The following is a 21,205-nucleotide window of genomic DNA, read 5'->3' as shown; positions in this document are numbered from 1 at the left end:
AAAAATAAAGATTTTTTTTGTTAAAGCTTTAAAGTAATTTAGTGGTCAGTAGAAGAATGGTTAATTATTGGTTTATCCATGCAATAGAATATTATATGTCTTTTAAGGTAGAAGAATTTTATGTACCAATAAGATGAGATGTTAATGATCTGTTAAGTGTTGAAAACAAATGGGCTAGGGATACAGTTCAGTGGTCAAGGGTTTGCCTAGCAAGCACAAGGACATGGGTTTGTTTCCCCAAACACACACATACACAAAATAGTTGTACTTAGAATAATTACTTTATTTGCAGTTAAGAAAATGACAGCTACACATTTGTGTATGCTTCTTTACATATGAAAAAAAGTTTGGAAGTTATAACCAGTTAACTATGAACAGTAGCTTAACTCTGAGGAAGTTGGATTGGGAGAAAGGGGAGGAATAAAAGATTTTTACTTGTAACACTTCTGTTTTGTTTTTTACCACAAGCATAGATTTTTACAATTAAAAAATAGATTAACTTCAAAATCTGATTAGTTTAAGGTGAGATTTTTTTATATGTGAAATAGTGAGATTTTCAGTGTACAGTTTGAGCTTTGCCAAATATTCAACTGTATAGCCAAAACTCACCCCACCCAGGAACTGAGCATTTTTATCAGCCCAGAAAATTTTCTTGGATTATGCTACCCTACTAGGAAACTACTGTTCTGATTTCTGCCATTTATTGATTTTTGAACTGGTCAACTACTGTAATACTGTAGTATTACAGATAGATCTTTTAAGACTACACCCCTTATGAGGATACAACATTGCTGTTCATAGGTTCAAAACTTTGCCACTTCTCATTCTGTTGAAATAATCTTATTCTTCAGATTAATACTTTTTAAAATAGGTAACACTTAATTAGGGTTTCCTCTTTATAAAAGGCAAATTTATTGTACAAACTTAGAATTATACATAAATTAAAAAGCGACAATTTAATTTTTATCTACTTTCTCACCAATTCTGATTATCTTAGCATCAAATTCATATTTTTCCAGACAGCTTATCTTTACAACTGCACACCTGAATGCATGTTTGCATTCATTTGTATATATTTTTAGAAAGAAGAAAATCCTGTGTGTAATGTTTGACAATTGTTTTTCCGTTTATTTAAGACTTTATTATGAATATTTTTCCATGATATAATTTTCTGTGATTTATGTATCATTATATTATTTTAAATAGCTATATATATAGTACATCTTATGATTGAGCTTAATTTTTTCAACTGTCTGTTGAAAGACATTTAGTTTTTTCCTGCTTTCCACTGTTGCTAAGTGTTGCATTGATTATTTGTGGACTTGCCTAAGCATGTGCACAGAGTACTACATATTACCTGGAATTCCTGGGTCAAAAATCTGTGCTTGTTTTGGTCATGGACTGTTTTATTTTTAAAAATTTTTTTTAAATACTTTTTTTTCACTTTTTGTTGATGCATAATAGTTGTACATATGGTGGAATTTGTTGTTGTATATTAGAACATGCACACAGTGTAACAACATAATTTGGTCAATAATGGACGGTTTTAGAAGTGGCTCTCATAAATAGTGTAGCACATAAGTTGTCTGTCTCCTCCGTACTTTGCTTTCCTTATCTCTACTTATCTCTAAAATGGAAATTAAAAATACTTTCTAATCATAGGATTGTTCTGAGGCTTACATAATTGCTTAGAATAGTTCATGATACATTGTATATATTCAGTAAGTGTTTGCAATACTTCTAATTTTTTATTTCATATGTTTTGCTTTTTGCATTCAGTTTTACTAGTTCACTTTTGTATTTTGTTGCCGTTCTTCCTTTTTAGATGTTCTTTAAGCTTATTTAAAAATAGACATTTGAAACTTTATTCATATTTATGTGCTTTTTGCTTATTAAGGTTTTTTTGTACTACTCACTATAGGGTCTGTGTTTAATGTTGACTGAATCTTTTTTACTTGTAACTCATGAATGAACATGGTTGCATCCTAGTATGCCATTTGCTAAAGAAGGATATAGAATGTGGTGAAGAGAAAGCCTAGACAATTAATTTGACTTTTTTTTTCAGAAATACTTTCATCAGATATTGTGATAGCACAGCTCTAGTCCTGGTGAGCAGAGCTGATTAAAAAATGTAGGTTCTCTGTGAAAGTTTGTAGTTCACACTGTTTTTTGTTTGGGGCTTTAGTTAATTGTGTAGTTAACTGAGGTCACAAGAGTATTTAGAACATTGTATCTGAAACATTTTGGGGGGTGAGATGGTACTAAGGATTGTCCCCACAGGTGCTGTACTACTGAGATACATCCCCAGTCCTTTTCATTTTGAGACAGAGTTTTCTTTCCCCCTTATTTTAAACTCATTTGAATGAGAACCTCTTGATACGTACGTTGTTGAGGCTGGCCTCAAATTTGTGATTTTCCTGCCTCAACCTCCTGAGTCACTAAGATTACAGGCATGCACCACAGTGCCTGACTTGAATTTGTAATTTTAAATTCTATATTTTCTTAGTTCTCCCTTCTTCATTAAAACAAAATTTCAACACAATATTTCAAATGGGTTAGAATAAAATTTCCCCTTTTTTCATAATTGAATACATATTTCTTGATCCAAATGAGGCCAGATTTGCCTTCTTTAGCTAGCTTGATTTCCATCTTTTAAAGTTGCGTTTTCACCAATATCAGTATTGTTTTAGTTTACAGCTTACAGTTCTGGAGCTTAGAAATCTGAGATAGGGTGACAGGGTTCTGGTGAGAGTCCACTCCTGGATTGTAGGTGACTGACTTCTGGTCCTATCCATACATTGTGAAAAGACGGTGAGCTGTCTGGGTTCCTCTTATGAAGGCACTGATCCCATTCATGGGATTCTACCATCTTACCTAATTATCTCCCAAAGCCACCTCCAAATATCATCACATTGGGATTAGGGTTTCAGTGCAGATTTTGGATAGGATGCACAGTCAGTCCATAATAAACACTTTAAAATTTTAATTTATATGAATTCATAAGGTAATCAATAGAATTTCAAAGTAATTGCATAAAGACTGCTGGTTCAATAAAGATGGCAGTCTTTCTGAAAAGAAATTGGTTGACATATAACAGTATCATTTAATATCACAGTTTTATCCATCTTCTCTTAAAGAGTTGTTAAAATGTGCAGTTAAAAAATAAAGTGTCACAAGAAAAATATTTTTTTAAGAAAAAGCAAAACAAAGATAAAAAGTGCCATGTAGTTTGTTGTTTGTTTTAATGAGACATTCCCATAATTGTTTAATTATTATTGTTTTTTTAATTTTTTAGTATTTATTTTTAGTTGTAGTTGGACACATACCTTTATTTCATTTTATTTTTTTATGTGGTGCCTCACACATGCTAGGCGAGCGTTCTGCTGAGCCACAACCCCGGCCCCTCATTTTTAATTATTTTAATAGTTAAAATAATTTTTTTATTTGTTAATAAAACTTTATTTTACTTATTTTTATGTGGTGCTGAGAATTAAACCCAGTGCTTCACACTTATGAGGCAGGTGCTCTACCACATAGTCACAACCCCAGCTCTTAATAGTTTTAATTAGGTGTCTTTGTACTATTTTTCCTCCAGTTTTTATTGTGTACTATTGCACCTTATTATTGGTTTACTCAGTAAATATAAGCTTTTAACATGTTTTATGGCCTATGCCAACTCTTGCATTTCCTCTTTTGTATTTCCTCAGTGTCCAAAATTTCTATTCAGAAAACATCATCATGTAAACATCCCCTGCGTGGTACATACCCAAAGTCTGAACTGGAAGAAGGAAATCTGGTGTTCCTCTTAAACACCAGTTTTTATGGCTTTAGGCACAGTGAACTATTCTTATCAGTTAATAGTAGGGTCACTTCTGAAATCTAAACTGCAGATGCCAGTCAAGGCCAGCCTTAAAAGCAGACCCTTCAAAGGGAAACAGGCTTGTTAGGTTAACTTTTCTCTGTAGCTATCCATTCTAGAATTCATTATTTTCTCTCCTTAAATTCATTAATTAACATTACAAGTTTCCATTATACAAATTTATGCTGTGGGTAAGGTGCAAGTATTACAAAGACAAATGGGTCATACTTGTTCAGCTTAATGGCAACTGTAGTACAAGTCAGATGTATGATTAACATGATGAAAGTGTAAGTGAGGTGCTATTGGGTAATGAAGGACTGAGTACATAGAAATTTGTAAAGATTTTCTCTAAGCAGGTATTTTACTTGAGCTTGAAGATGAGTAGAAATTAGGCTGATAAGATTAGGTGGATAAATGAATGTATGCTAGGTACAAAGAAAGCATACCCAAAGATTTGAAATCATAAAAATCCTGATGGTTCATGATAAAAGAGATCAGATTTGGCTGCTGAATTGATTTTTTTCAGAAAGGTAGGTGAAGGACAGATTTTAGTTAGGAGAGACAGGTTATGAAATAGGAAGGATATTTTTAACTAAGAATATTTTCCCCCCATAGACTCTAGGAGCCAAAGAATTAGTGTTAGAGTAACGATTAGATCTGTATTTTAGAAATATAATACTGGTAATAGTTTTACATTAGTGAGTTGTGAAGTTAATTTTTTATGAATTAAATGGATATTTATGTCCTTAAAATTTGTATAACAAAGGAGTTGTTTCATGAAATGATAAAAATGTGTGTCCACACACATGGAGCCATGTAGGTGGGAGTGGGTTGTTGTATTTGGTGTTTTTTTTGTTTTGTTTTTTAAAATTTTTAGTTGTTGATGGACATTTATTTTATTTATAAATAAATCGAACCCAGTGCCTCACACATTTGAGGCAAGCGCGCTACCACTGAGCCCCAGCCCCAGCCCCTGTATTTTGTGTTTCTTAGACTACAATCAAAATTTCAAAAAGCTTTCTTTAAAAAAAAATGAATTGCAGAGCTGGAGAAGTTAGGAATTTTAGTTTTTAGTTCAACAGTATGGTAAATGAAATAACCTGAATACATTTCTTCTACATATACCTAGGAATGTAATAAAAAAATAAAATGGGTCATAAAATGCATAGCCAAGTGATTAGTAATAAAGTAAAATATTTAGGAATTAGGAATGGAGAGTAATGGGGAAAATAAAGCAGTCGAGTGATGAGTAATAGTAAAGTATTTAGAAATTAGGAATGGAGAGTAATAGGGAAAATAAAGCAGTAAGCATCTAGAGTAATATTAGGGGGGTGAGATTTGGAGAAAGAATGTCATTCATGGTTTTTATGTTTTGTTTGTTTTTTTGTTTTGTTTTTGTTTTTTTGGTACTGGAGATCTAACAGATACTTTACCACTGAGCTACATACCCAACACATTTTTTCAATTTTGAGACGGGGTCTAGCTAAGTTACTGAGGCTGTCCTTGAACTTGCAGTCCTCCCATCGAAACCTCCTGAGATGCTGGTATTACAATAGTGCACCACTGTATCTGGCCATTTATTGTTTTTTAAATTTAGAGTCTTTGATTTTTAATATGGGTTTAACACTGGGTACTGAGATCTGTCCAGCAATCATTATGAGACAGGAATTAGGAGGCAAGGAGTGTCTCTGTTAGGGTCTAGGTTAGAGAAAAAAAATTCTGATAATGCACTATGGTTCCATACCTCACAAAGGCTTGGAATTCAAATCTTATTACTCAAATGGTCTTGAAATCTACATTCTGGGAAATTGACATATAAATTGGGTCCCAAGCCAATTCTTCCACTACTTGGCACAAACCAATCAAAATCATTCTAGAATGGCACACTTTTAAGCCAAGCCTCACACTTTTCTCATCCTTAAAAGATAATTTAGGAATCAGACTATCATAGTGAAAATTAGTGTGTTCAGTAGACTACAGAAATAGAGTCCCCTAAATTCTAACAGAACTTTCTGGTAGAGGATATAAATCAGTTTTCCTAACTGATTAAAAACAAAAGAATAAGACAAAAAGGTAGAATTGATAAATAATTCATAGAAATATTGTTAAAATTAAGAATTCACTCCACAAACTAAACTTAGACCCAACTGATACAATTATTGAATTAGGTGATGATTCAGGAAATGATCCAGAATGCAGCAGAGATAAAGAAATTAGAAATATGAAATTGAAATTGATTAATGGTAAATGGAATGAAAAGACAGCTTATATTTCTAATGAGTCCCAGATATAAAGAACAGAAATAATGGAGAAAAGACTATAATGAAAGCATTAAGAATTTTCTAGAATTGATGAAAGACAAATTTAAGAAGTACAAGTCTGAACCCAAAAGTAAAACAATGCATGTCTAAGTACTTCAGAGTGAAACTGTAGAACACCAAAGACATAAAGTTCTGAAAGTAATTAAAGGTAAAAGGAAACTGCATCAGTAACAAGTAAAGAGATGATGTATGTGTGAAGTCAGGTGCTAGACCCAAGAAGTCAGTCAAGCTGGGCATGGTGACACACATCTCCTAGTGTCTCGGGAGGCTGAAGCAGAAGGATCGTGAGTTCAAAGCCAGCCTCAGCAACTGTGAGGTGCTAAATAATTCAGACCCTATCCCTAAATAAAATACAAAATAAGGCTGGAGATGTGTCTCAATAGTGGAGTGTCCCTGAGCTCAATCCCTGGTACCCAAAAGAAAAAAAAAAGTCAAAACTTGAGGTAGCATTCCATAACTCAAGGAAAGTCAAGGCTTAGGAAGAAGAGGTTCAAACGTATTTTGGGATAGTAATTTATAAAGAACAGAAGTTTCTCACAGTTCCAGTGGGTGGGGAATCTGAGAATAAGGTGCAGGTGCTTGGTGAGGTCTTGCTGTATCCTCACATGGTTGGAGGGTGTTAGAGCAAGAGAGGTGTTAGAGCACCCCTGGGTTTAAACCCTGGTACAAGAAAAAAAGATTTGAGGTCATCTGAGGAATATAGGAGAGAAAAATATTGTGTGAGACTTGCTGAGTTTGAAGTTACTCTGAGACATCTATATATAGCTACCTGCAAGTAATTCAAAATATCAGTCTAGAAAGACTGAACGTTAGAATTTGTGGCTTTATTTTTTTAGTAAAATTGGACCTTGCTATGTTGCCTAGGCTGCTATTAAACTTGTGGGCTCAAGTGATTCTCCTATATGAGCCTCCCAAGTAGCTGGTACTACTGGCATGTGCCTGATAATCTCAGCTATTTGGAATTATCAACCAAGTGATTATTGAAATAATGAACTTGCCAATGGGTAGAATGCAAGGCAAGTAGAAACCATGGTGTGCTTGAGCAACGTGAATAGGTGGGATCAGGTAGTGTAAAGTTGAGAAGTGTAGTGAGGTTTGATAATTGGATTTCAAGGAAAGATTATGGGACACGATTTATGAGTGAAATGTTGCCAACCAGGGAAGCTCATGAGAGACTCTGCTCAGAATTTTTATTGAAGATTGATCACATTAGGACCTTTGATCTTTGGAAAAAATCTCACCTAATATTAGAAATGATGCCAGATTTTAGTGGTATAAAGAATATGAGAAGGGCTGGGGATGTGGCTCAAACGGTAGTGCGCTCACCTGGCATGCGTGCGGCCAGGGTTCGATCCTCAGCACCACATACAAACAAAGATGTTGTGTCCGCCAATAACTAAAAAATAAAAAAAATCTCTCTCTCTCTCTCCCTCTCTCCCTCTCTCCCTCTCTCCCTCTCTCCCTCTCTCCCTCTCTCCCTCTCTCCCTCTCCCCCTCTCCCCCTCTCCCCCTCTCCCTCCCTCCCTCCCTCCCTCTCACACTCTTTGAAAAAAGAAAAAAAAATCTTTTTTTTTAAAAAAAAGAATATGAGAAATTGAAAAAGAACTAAAAAATGTTGTATAGAAAAGATTTATCTGTCTAGATTAAAAAAAAATCACAATTTTCCATGCAACAATTTACCACTTTAGAAATCTTACTCTTTCCTCTTCTTTTGTGTGTTCTCTTCGGATTGATCCCAGTGCTGCACTCATGTTAAGTACTGTACCACAGAGCCACATCCTCAGCCCTAGAAATGTTTTTAATTTCTTGCATATTTTTCTGTTTTAGTCTTTGAAAGCAGCAAAAGTATCACAGTGCAATATTAAAATAGTAATGCTTAGTAAGTGATTAACAGATTTTTATGCCACTCTCCTTCCTTCCACTAGATGGACCTCTTTCAATTGTTTTCTCAAATGCTCAGTTTTTTTTTTTTTTTTTTTTTTACACTAACCCTCTATTCCTTTCAATTCAGCTTTCTCTTGTTTATTCAGGAAAGTCGAGGCTAAAGAGGTTATTTATGTAGAGTTCATACTGAAACATTGAAAATGTTTGTAGGCGTTGGAGGAATATTACTGTTAAATTTCTTTTACTATTCATAGAAAGAATATAAAAAGACAGCAGTATGAAGCCATCGTTGGAGCCCAATGTGGTAATGCAGTATTAAGAGGAGCTCATGTCTATGTTCCAGGAATCATGTCAGCTTCAAAATGTAAGTATAAGTTTCAGGGTTCCCTAAAAATCATGTGTATTTTCAAATGGAAAATTTGGTATATTTCATTGAGATGTTGTTCAAATTTACCTTTGTTATGTATTTTTCAAGCTTAGCATTTAACATAGCCAGTGAGGATTTTACCTGATAAGGACTAACAAAGTAAGCATGCACATAAAGCTTTCTGACAATTGTTTTCTCTGCACATAAGTATTTACATGGTGATATTTGTTTAAGGAGTCATTACTGATTAATAGACAGTGTAAGTGAGATTCTGTTTTGTATTCTCAACTCTGTTGCCTTAAAACCTCAGTTTTCTCTCATGTAATTTGTGAGGGTAATATGTAGAACTTGGAATCTGAACATTAGGTGAAATGTGATATTCTTAATTTATTCACTCAGTTGACAGCATATTGCATATGCTTACTAAGTTAAGACCCCATGGTTAACTGGTATCTTATTGGATTTGAAATCACAAGGCACTATTTATTTATTTTTATGTGGTACTAAGGATCAAACCCAGTGTCCCACACATACAAGGCAAGCAATCTGCCACTAAGCCACAAGTTTTAATCTATTGCAATCTTATTCTTCTCTGGGCTTTGATTATCTTGCATAGGAAGTAAATATTTTGATCCACATCAGAATTGTCAGACTACTTCCTGCAGACCAGATTGGGCCTATGTTTGTTTTTGTCTGGCCTTCAAATTAATTTCTTTTTTTTAGAAATTTTGTTTTGAGGAATCTTAATATATATTATTTTTGTTGTTGTTTTTCATATCGAGGATTAAACTCAGGAGCACTGGATCACTGAGCCACATTCCCAACACTATTTTGTATTTTATTTAGAGACGATGTCTTAGGGCCTTGGAGTTGCTTAGCGACTTGCTGTTGCTGAGGCTGGCTTTCAACTCAGTATCCTCCTGCCTCAACCTCGCAAGCTGCTGGGGTTACAGACATGTGTTCCATGCCCAGCTCTTAGCATACATTTTTGAGGAATCTTCCTTTGGAAGGAAACTTAAAGAGCTTTTGCATATTAAGCTAAGATACAAAGATTTACAGGAAATCTTTTAAAGAATGTGAGGTTTGGGGATCATAATTTATATGGAAAATATCTTCCTTTGCTCAGTTGAACATTTCCAACTAAAAGGATGTTTTAAAGACTACGCTTTTGTTTTCACTGAAAAATTTCTCCATTTAGATTTATTGTTGGGAATATTTTAAAGCCAAAAGATTTCTCTGTAAGGATTATATTGAGATAATTAGCAAATTTAAATGGCTTATTTCCACTGTTTATGTCCCTAGAGACCCTGATTGTAGCTTGAAGTTATTGTTATTCTCCTAGAACATGGGTTAATGTAATCTGGTTTTCTTCCTTTCCTAGTTATGAAAGCTGGAGATGTTATTTCTGTGTACTCCGATATTAAAGGGAAATGTAAGAAAGGAGCCAAAGAATTTGATGGAACAAAAGTATTTATTGGAAATGGGATTTCTGAACTAAGCCGCAAAGAAATCTTCAGTGGGCTACCTGAAATGAAGTATGGTATTCAGTGCTATGGGAGGAATAAACATCCTTTGGGTGGTTTAAAAATAGTGTACACAATGTAAAAAAATTAAATGGAAAAAAATTATTTAATCCATAATCCCATGATTTTTTGGAAAAAAAATACCTTTGGGTAAAAACAGTAAATAGGTTAAAAAGCCTACCTAAGCAACCAGTCAGATGCTAATTGTCAAAATTTTACTTGTCCTTTGAAATTTAATAATTTTCGCATCTTTGAGGAATAGTACTTACCTTGATAGAGAGTGAATTAGATGACTCATCTAGATCAGTTTAACATTCAAATTTTGTGGGAAAAAAAGTTTGTGATTTTAATACAAAAAAAAAATTTCCCTTTGATTCTAGGGATTGAATGAAGGGGCACTCTGCCACTAATTTATATCCCTATCCCTTTATTTTTGAGACAGGGTGTCACTAACTTACCAATCCATGAATTTATAAGCCTCCTGCCTTGGTGTCTTGAGTAGGTGAGATTACAGGTGTGCACAACCACACCCAGCAGAAATAGGTCTTTTAAATAAAAAAAAATTTACCAGAAAATCAGTATTCACATGAATATTTCTGTGAACAATTTATGTTTGTTCTTATTTTACTTAGTTCTTTCAGCTTGTTGTAAATACTGTAGACATCTTCATTTCTCCTAAGTTGACATGGACATACTAAGATCTCTGCATTTATCCATCTAGAACTAGACCATATCCCTGATTCCTGGAACAGTGTTTTTCATGTTACAGCAGTTTTTCTGACTAATTGAAACTCCTCTGAAGAAACAAATTATTGAATTTCCTATATTTAGATAGCAATACTTTCTAAATTGTGTTCTCCTTAAAAGGCTTTGGGAGTAAGAAAATCATGCAAATGTCTTCTGTTTCTCTTTGAGTCTGTAATAGGGGATTGATATTTTAGTTCATTATTAATGGTATACTCTCAATTCTTTTATTTGATGTGGTGGTTCCTATTACTGTGTTGAATAATGTTTTCGGATTGGTGTTCTGAATGTTTCCTTTATTGATAGGAGTAGAAAGCAGCTATTACAACAACAAAAAAAAACTATTGACTTTCTCTGACAGTGTTTGTGTGCCCTCTCTCCCCCCTTTAATAGTCTCTATCTTTGATTGCATTGTTTGTCTTTATGAATCACTGTCTACCATGCCATCTGTGTCCTGGCCCCTTCCTGTTCTGATCAGCTCTACTGCCACTCATAAAATGGGACATAGGTAGAAAAGGTCATATTGGGATTGTGTCAACACTTGGGCAGTTATTCTATAAAAAGTTGATAGGAGAATGTAGTATGTAGATGTGCAGCCAGGGGAGCCTGATTAACCCAGGGGTGGGAGCCTGGTTAACCCGGGGGTAGGAGCCTGGTTAACCCAGAGGTGGGAGACTGACAAAGCAATAGTCTTTGCCATTGCTCAGCATGATTCTAGGTATTTTTTTCATTTTTCATACAGGTACTGAGTAGAGTATCTTATAAACTCGATCATTCATGAAATGTTGATTAATTAGATAGACTAAGTTACCGTAAGTCAGTTACCAAAAAGATTAGAATGAATCAAAAATCAGATGTTCTTGGCTTTTTAGTTTATTAAGATATCTAAAGAAACTCTTGTGCCTAAATTAAAAACTTATTTATTTTTTTCCTTTTGATTCTGATGGGCTCTTTTACCCTACTCAAGGTAAACATTCACAAACAATTCTCAGGACTATTCAAAGTATTTTAGTGTTAAAAAAAGGCAAATAATTTTATATTTGACATGCTACTTGAATATATTCATAGAAATATGTACTATGTAGTTTGTACACACTAATGTTAGATTTCCTCTTTTTCAGAGGTATAGGCATAAGAATGACAGAACCAATATATCTCAGCCCTTCATTTGACAATGTACTGCCCAGTTACTTATTTTTACAGGTAAGTATCTATAGAAGAAAAATATGTATGACATTGAAATATATTTTGGTGGATAACTCTAAATCTCAGTGTTTTTATGAAAAACTTATATTAAAATATTTCTTGTGGTCTATTTATATATATTTTGATTAAACAAGGAAAATCTGAGTGTTCCTGCTTTTTTCCTTAGTACATTTTTTGAAAATCTTTTTCTCTCTCCTTTATTCAAAGGTGACTTTATGACACTAAAATTACTGCTTTCCATCTAAGAATGTCAGTCCCTAAATAATGCACACATTTGATGTTCATTTAAGTGTTCCATTTGTCTCTTTTAGTAAGATTCTAATGGTTTAATGATATCAGATTTATGAGATGGATATCAGTTGCAGTAATAAGTCATCTGGTTTGCCTTTTCCAGTTTAGTAAGCACTTTCATTCATTAACTCATTTCTTACTATTTGCTGGTTAGATGATGATTTTCTCAATATAAGATGAAGATACTGAAAACTAGATCTGTTTTTGGCCAACTTCACACCACTAGTAATTGGTAGAGTCTGACTACAAACCTAAGTTCAGTTGCCATGTGCTTTATTCTCTTTCTGGTATTAAACCAAAAGTTATTTACAAATTCAGAAATAATTCCCGTGGTGAATAATCAGAAAATGATTTATATTGTCATCTATTGGCACATTAGTAATAATGTGAAATATTAGACTCTATAACCTAATACACAATGGCTTGTGGATCATTTTTGGTCATTTTGTTTGCTTAGTTTTTGGTTTTTGCTTATTTGTTGTATAATCCATTTTCAAACACTTGTGATCATCTGACAATACAGCCATGCATCATTGCTTGCAGAATCTAATACAATATTATTTCTCTCTTCTGTAAAAGAAAGGGCCATATACCTGCTTATCCCATTATTTAGTTTTGACTTTGGAAAAGAGAAAAATCAGTATAGTGCAATTTTTATATATTTTTTGATACTTATACTAGGATCACTACTTTCCCTCACCTGTAACCTTAAGATCAACTTGACAACTACATAAAATATAAATTGTGAAACAGTTTATGACTCAAAATATTCAAGTAGCATCATAAAGTCATATTCTTTATCACTTAATGACAAGGAACATGAGATGTTACAGCTAGAATGAATCTTTTGTATCTGAGGGTAGAATTTTTGTCACTTCCCTAGTGAAAGCTGTTTTATTGTATAAAATGTACATTGATCTTTGGCCAGTAAACTTATTAAAAATGAAAATGGTAATACCAGCTAGCACTTAATTGAGTGGGTGTTGCATTCCATGTGTCATGCTGAGTGTTCTGGATACACTTTTTCATACGCTACTTGTAAACCTTCAGTTTCATAGACAAGGAAATGGAAGCCTAGAGAATTAAAGTGTGTGCACATAGTAGACACTCAGTAATTTTCTAATGGCTAAATTAGGGTTTGCTGATTGCCACATATAAATCAAGAAAGCCAGAATTTGAATGTAGGTCTTTCTGACTTAAAGCCTTTGCTCTTGACCATATGCCAATGTTTACAGAGTGACTCTTGGAAGATCTGAATCACTTGCAGGACCTGTTTCAAATGCAGGTTCTGAGCTGAGTAAGTGGGAGCTCCAGGTAATTCACATAGTCCTTAAGTTTCCCAAATACTTCTTTTACAACTTCCCAGAAATCCTTGTCTAGTGTTTAGTTTGCACATGATTAAATTTCCTTTTACAAGCTAGACAAGAGGATACACACCTGTAATTCCAGACTTGGAATACTGAGACAGGAGCCTTGTTAAGTTTAAGGTCAGCCTCAGCAACTTAGCAAGATGGTGTCTTAAAATAAAATTGACTGGGGTCAGGGCTCAATGGTAAAGCGCCCCTGGGTTCAATCCCCAGCACCAATCAATAAATTTCTTGCCCTTTACAGACTAATTCAGAACCACCACGTTTTTAATTGGGTCATATCTGATACAGTGAAATCTAAATAGCTTAATTTAGTGCAGGCCAGACCAGGAAATAACAGTTTCCTTAAGAAACATATCCAGTGGCTGGGATGTGGCTCCGAGATAGAGTGCTCGCCTAGCATACTGGGTTTGATCCTCAGCACCACATAAAAATGTAATAAAGATATTGTGTCCACCTACAACTAAAATATATATATATATATATATATATATGACTCAATATAAATATATATATATATATATTTTTAAAGAAACATTTCCAAAAGAAGAATAGTAAGTTTATTTTAAGAAGAATGTCCATCTTAAAGAATCATTATGGAAAAGTTCTCATATTTACACATAATGGTAATAGAACAAATTTGGAATTTCTAAATAATCCAATAGCCTTTTCAGACAAACATGAACAAAGGACTATAAAGTCTAGATGTCAATTAAAAGACCAAAAGTATAATGATGTGAGAAGTATCATCTCAAAGCACTTTTCAAGAGCTTCAGGTCATTGAAATAGATACTGACACTTCAATGTCAAATTGAAAATTCTGCTTGCTTTTAGGTGTCAGTTTCCATTCTTCTCTAAAAGCTAAGAGGCTGATAGTAGACATAACATATCATTGCATTGTGGTTTTAGGAACCAACATGATGTCATAAAAGATATTCAAGTTCTTTCGTAGGTTTCAGCCTACAGAGTCTTGATGTCTCACAAATTTTATAATTCCTTCATGCTGGTTATCAGGACTCTGGAATAAATTAGTATGCATCAAAACACTTCTAGAACTTAAAAGAACTTGTAGGTACCTAGGATCTGTTCTTGGAGATTTCCTAATTAAATAAAGTTTTATTTTGGAATTATAGAGTGGAATTTAAGAATTACAGAGATAATACAAGAATTCTTGTATGCTCTTTGCCTAGTTTCCCCTAATAGTAACAATTTTTTTTCTTTTTTCAATATTTTTATAGTTAAAAAATTCTAATTAGTAACAAATTATGATGGTACATTTGTCATTGCTTAGAAAACCAACAGTGGTTCTTGGGAAGTTAAGCTGGGAAGAACACTAGAGCCCACAAGTTTAAGACCAGCCTGGGTAATAGTGAGATTGCTATGTCATTCAAAACAAACAAAAACTGATACATTAAACCATTAAACAGTATCCCCATGTATGTTACAGCACTCCAAATGTGTATACCATATTACAATAAACTCTAAATTTTATTCATATTTCACCAGTTTCTCCCTTAACCTCTTTTTTGTGTATGTGTCTGTAGGATCCCAGGCTGCATTTAATCATTGTTTATTCTTAATCTCTTCTGGCCTGGGTAGTGGCTGTCGTTCCTTATTTCTAAAACCTCCATAGTTTTGAGACTAAGCTATTTTGTAGACTCTCTCTCTTAGGAATTTTCTAATGTCTTCTTTGGATTAGACTGGTATTACTTTGTTTGGCAGAAGAATACCGCATATCAGGGCTGATATCTCTCTGGAGAATTTAATTCAGTAGGTCTAGAGTAGATACTAGAAATCTTTTATTTAAAATTTTTTTTTAATTTTGAACTTCACAAAAAGTATTTTTTGCAATTTTTATTGGTACATTGATTATACATAATAGTGGAATTTATTGTGATATATTTGTATGTGCATTTAACATAAATTTCATTCCCCAGTATGTCCCCTTTGTCTCTCCCTGGTCTCTGTCGTCTTGTCTACTAGTCTCTTATTTTCATGAGACACCCTGCTTTCTTTCCCCTCCTTTTTCTTTATAGCTTCCAGGTGTGAGAGAAAACATGACCCTTGACTTTCCAAGTCTGGCTTATTTAAGTCAATATCATGTCTTCCAGTACCATTAATTTTTCTTCATTCTTCTTTATGGCTGAGTAAAACTCCTTTGTGTGTGTATATATATCACATTTTCTTCACTCATTCATCTGTAAATGGACAGACACCTAGGCTGGTTCTGTAGTGGGGCTATTGTGAATTGTGCTACTATAAACGTGGGTATGCATGTTTCACTACGGTATACTAATCAGTTTTTTCACTACAGTATACTGATCAGTTTTTTTTTTTTTTTTTTGAGAAATACCAAGAAGTGGTATTTCATATAGTGGTTCCATTCCTAGTCTTTTGAGAAGCCTCCCTATCAATTTCAATGTGAGTACACTAATTTACAGTTCCACCAACAGTGTATAAATATTACCCTCCCACACACATCCTCATGTATTATTGTATTTTTGATGATTGCCATTCTAACTAGAATGTGATGAAATCTCAGTATTGTTTTGACTTGCATTTTCTGACTAAAAATAGTGAACATTTTCTTCATATTTGTCTTAAATTCATATTTCATTTGAGAAATGTCTGTTTAGTTCATTTTCCCACTTATTAATTGGATTATTATTTTGGGGGGTCCTTTTGGAGTTCTTTATATATTCTGCACATTGATTGTGTCAGAAGAGTAATTTGTAAATACTTTCTTTCATTTTGTATGCTTTCTTTGTACTCTTAATTATTTCCTTGCTGTGCAGAAGCTTTGTAACTTGATGTTATCCCATTTATTCTTGGTATTTGCTATGCTTTGGGAGTTCTATTGAGGAAGTTGTTGCCTGTATGTATATATTAGCATGTTTAACTGATGTGTTCTTAGAGACGGAAGACGAAAAGACCTCTGCTGTTCTTGTTTAGACTATTAATATTATTAAAAAGGTAATACTACTAAAAACAATCTACAGATAAAAATGCATTCCCAGTTAAGATGGCAATGACATCCTCAGGAACTAGAAAAAATTAATCTTAAAATTCATATGGAAGAATAAAAGACCCAAAGTAGCAAAAACAATCCTGAGCAAAAAGAGCTATCCTGGAGGCATTACAATACCTAATTTCAAATTATACTATAGTAACAATAATTGAATGGTACTGACATAAAAACAGACAGCTTGAAAGTTTCTGGTGTAATTCCTAATTTTGATTCTTTTTTTTTTTTTTTTGGTGGGGTTGGGGGTAGTGTACTGGGGATTGGCACTCAACCACTGAGCCACATCCCCATCCCCATTTTGATTTAAAGACAGGCTGTCACTGAGTTGCTTAGCACCTCGCCATTGCTGAGGCTGTGATCCTCCTGCCTCTACCTCCTGAGCTGCTGGGATTGCAGGCATGTGCTACCATGCTAGACAAGTCTGATTCATTCTGAGTTGACTTTTGTGCAGTGTGAAAGATAGTGATCTGGTTTCATCTTTCTATATGGGTACATAGTTTTGCCAGCATCATTTGTTAAAAAGATTGTCTCTCTTCTAACATATTTCTGATCCTTTTGCCAAGGATCAGGTGACTGTACCAGGGTGGACTTGTCTCTGTGTCTTCTGTTCTGATCTACATGTCTCTCCCCCACCTCCTTCTCTCTCTCTCTCTCTCTCTCTCTCTCTCTCTCTCTCTCTCTCTCTCTCTCTCTCTGTCAGTACTGTGTAATTTTTGTTACTATAGTTCTAATATAATTTGAAATTAGGTATTATGCCCCTGGTATTGTATTGCTCTTTTTGCTCAGGATTGCTTTAGCTACTCTAGATCTTTTATTCGTCCATATGAATTTTAGAATTTTTTCCCCTGGATCTGTGAAGGAGATCATTGCTATTTTGTCATTACTATTTTAGAATTTTTTTCCCCTGGATCTGTGAAGGATGTCATTGCTATTTTGTCATTACTATTCAATATGCATTGAATCTGTAGATTGCTTTTGGTAATGTGGTCATTTTAACAGCATTAATTTTGTCTGAACAAGAACAGGGCAGGTCTTTTCATCTAGTAGTGTTGTCTTCAATTTTTTTCTTCAGTGTTCTGTAATTTTCATTATAGAGGCTTTCTGCTTGGTTAGATTTGTTTCTAAGTTTTTGTTTGTTTGTTTGTTTTTTGAAACTACTATGAATGGAATTGCTTTCCTGATTTATTTTTCAGTGGATTTATTGTTGTTGTATAGAAAAGCTATTCATTTTTGTACATTCATTTCCTCCTCCCTCCCCAGTTCTGGTGTCACAATATCGTTTATTTTTTTATTTATGTGATGCTGAGAATGGAACCCGGTGCTGAGGATAGAACCCAGCGCCTCACGTGTGCTAGGTGAGCACTCTACCACTGTGCCATAACCCCAGCCCCTAATTTTTTTTTAATCCTGCTATTTTAATAAATTTATCAGCTGTAGTCATTTTCTAATGGTTTCTTGAATCTCTTAAGTTTAAGATATCATCTGCAAACAGTGATAGTTTGACTTCTTCTTTTTCTATCTGTCCCTTTTTTTTCCTTTCTTTTGCCTAATTGCTCTGGCTACAATTTCAAGTATTATATTGAATAGTAGTGGTAAGTGTCAATGTCCTTATCTTGTTCGTGACTGTAGAGGAAATGTTCTATTTTTTTGTTTAGGATGATATTAGCTTTGGGTTTGTTATATATACCTTTATGACATTGAGGTAAGTTTCTTCAATGTTTTTAACATGAATGGGTGTTAAATTTTGTTGGAGACCTTTTTTTCATCTGATGATGATCATGTGATTTTTGTCCTTAAATTCTATATGTGATGAATTAATTTATTGATTCACATATGTTGAACCATGCCTGTATCCCTGGAATGAAATCATCTTGATCATGATATACAATATTATTAACGTGTTTAATTCAAATTGCTAATATTTTATTAAGGATTCTTCCATCTGTGTTGCATACATCAGGGAATTTGGTCTTTAATTTTTGTTCATGAATGTGTCCTAGTTTGGGGATCAGGATGTCCCTTTTATTTTCTTGCCTAATTGCTCTGGTTAAAATTTCAAGTACTATATTGAATAGTTGTGGTAGGAGTTGACATCCTTGTCTTGGTCCTTATTTTAGAGAAAATGACTTCATAGAATAAATTTGGAAGGGTTCCTTCACTTTCTCTTTCATATAATAATTTGAAAAGTGTTGGCATTAGTTCTTCAAAGGTCTGGTAGAATTAGCCAAGAAACCATCTGGTCATGTTTTTTTCTCCCCTTCAGCAATTTATTTATTATTTTTCTTTTTTAAAAATTGCTCATTCTTTTTAGTTACATGAGAGTAGAGTATAATTTGTCAATTATACAGACATGGAGTACATCTTATTCTAATTAGTATCCCAATCTTGTGGTTGTATATGGGTTTCTTTGTTGGAGCTTTTTATTACTGTGTTGATCTTATTGTTAGCTTTTGGTCTGTTTAGGTTTTCTATACCCCCTTGGTTCGATGTAGGTCATATCTGTCTAGAAATTTGTATCATTCCAGTTTATTGAAATATAAATTTTCAAAAGTCCCTAGTAATCCTTTGAATTTCAGTGATGTCTGGGATAGTATCTGTTTTTCCATCTCTAATTTTATTGTCTTCTTTTTCTCCTGGCTGAGATATTTTCAATGGGGGATATTTTCCCACACACTCCTGTATTTATAATAACATGCATGGGCTCCCCTTTGTAGGTTTTGGTGCTTTTGGCAAAGGGACACATGGCAGAGGCAAAATGCAACTCAACAGCTACAGTACATGGCTGCAATGGGACACCAAGACTGTGGCCAGTGGCTAGAGCTCAGGGCACTGATTCATTTATTTACTTGACGAATATTTATTGAGCATTCATTATATGCAAGATGCATATACATGTTGATGATACAGTAGAAATATTTAGACAAACAATCCACACCCTTATTTTCTGGTGTGTCTATTCTAATTGGAGAAGGAAATAGGTTTAGTATGTTAAAAGACAGTAATACTGTGGCCCTGTGGAGCAAACTAAAGAAAGTAATGTGGGAGAGGACTGCTAGATTGTAATAATTATGAGTGAAGCTTTATCAGCTATCTCTAGATAAAGCATCAAACAATTTTTAGTAGCCACATGCTTTAATGTTCTGTTTTGGAGTTCAGTTTTTAAGTACTGTTGGAATAAATTAGGCCCATGAAGATGAACTATTTGTAAATAGGTTTTAGTCTTTAGTGTAAAGAATTGCTTTTCATATGGCCTAAATTGCATTGATTTTAATGCTTTGTATAGTCACAGGGAAAACTTGCTCATTCATAACTGCTTTTTCACCATGGATCTTTCTTTTTGAATTTCTAATCTTGGATTCCTTTGGGAAGATTGCAACCTTGTCAGTTGTAGAGGGTGTACTTATGGATATAATTTTAAGTATTTTGGTAGAAATTGAAAACTTTTGGCTTTAAAAATTACTTTATGCTTGTTGGCCAAGAAATATTTAAAAATGGATTATTTTGTGATAGTATTACACCTGTCTTACTCAGGGCTATTGTCCTGAAATAGCAGTCTTTATATAATAATTCAAATAACAATGATTTAATATTACCTACTGCTATCTCCATGATACCCACAACATTTCCTTTCTCTGGAAATGTTGTGGGTATCATGGAGATAGGAACACAAACATGACTTCTGTGTGAACTTAGTGTAAATCCAGGATTCTTACATTAGATGATGCGGTACCCGCAAATTGTAAAGTCTACTTTTTTGGAAAAAGAGCCAGAGCATTCTCATATTTTATTCTCTCAAATATTGAGAACCACTGGAAGTAAAAAAAAAAATAATTATTATTGTTTTGCTGATACCCAGAAAACATCAGGGATGGACCCTGAATTGACTGGAAAATGTGTCCTGTGTGTTTATGTGCAGGTAGATGTATTGTGTGAGGTTGTAGGATACTCTAGGAATACTGATCTCCTGACAAGAGTACAATTTCTATAAATATACTAATAACAAATTTGGGGACGCTGTACTGAATTTACACTGAAAATTTCTTTATATCCTCTGGTTCTGAAATTAAAAATGATTTAGAATCATTGATAATCTATTGCATCGATGCTTTATTTTCTTTTCAGAATTTGCCGTCTGCTGTAGTAACTCATGTTTTAAATCCTCAACCTGGAGAGAAGATTCTAGATTTGTGTGCAGCTCCTGGAGGCAAAACAACACATATAGCAACACTAATGCATGATCAGGTAAGACTATCTTCATAACAAAACTATTCACTGTATTACCTATTTCAGTGATGATGGTAGACTGTAACTTAGAAAACACATCTATACGTCTACTTCAGATTTATCCAAAGTGAAAATTGTTCAATTATGTCAGTTCACCAAACATTAAGTTCAGTAAACAATTATTTGTGAAGACTATCTAAAGACCCAATTGAATCCTCAATTTACTCTACATTATAAAATACAATTCTTTCCTCATATAATTAAGTTTGAAACATTTAAGAGATCTTTTCATATTCTTTCTTTTAAAGTTTTGCCCTTGTTCTAACTATTCTACCACTAAATATTGAGAGTATATTATCAGGGTGGAAATGTATATGTTGATATCTATACACAT

General features: G+C 33.8%; 1 protein-coding gene across 4 annotated transcripts in view; it reads left to right on the top strand.

Annotated features, from left to right (window-relative positions):
* The window catches only part of Nsun6 (NOP2/Sun RNA methyltransferase 6), a 45,323-nt gene that overhangs the window by 8,089 nt on the left and 16,029 nt on the right, over positions 1-21,205 (top strand). For all 4 annotated transcript variants that reach the window (XM_026407743.2, XM_026407741.2, XM_026407744.2 and 1 more), the window contains 4 exons: positions 8,319-8,428; positions 9,813-9,966; positions 11,820-11,901; positions 20,710-20,829. In XM_026407743.2, coding sequence (XP_026263528.1) covers positions 8,319-8,428; positions 9,813-9,966; positions 11,820-11,901; positions 20,710-20,829 — 466 coding nt within the window. The remainder of the gene's footprint in view (positions 1-8,318; positions 8,429-9,812; positions 9,967-11,819; positions 11,902-20,709; positions 20,830-21,205) is intronic.

This window comes from Urocitellus parryii, chromosome 9 (genome assembly GCF_045843805.1).
Source record: "Urocitellus parryii isolate mUroPar1 chromosome 9, mUroPar1.hap1, whole genome shotgun sequence".
NCBI lineage: Eukaryota > Metazoa > Chordata > Mammalia > Rodentia > Sciuridae > Urocitellus > Urocitellus parryii.
The sequence above is the reverse complement of the archived record's forward strand: the minus strand, read 5'-3'. Positions and strand labels throughout refer to the sequence as shown.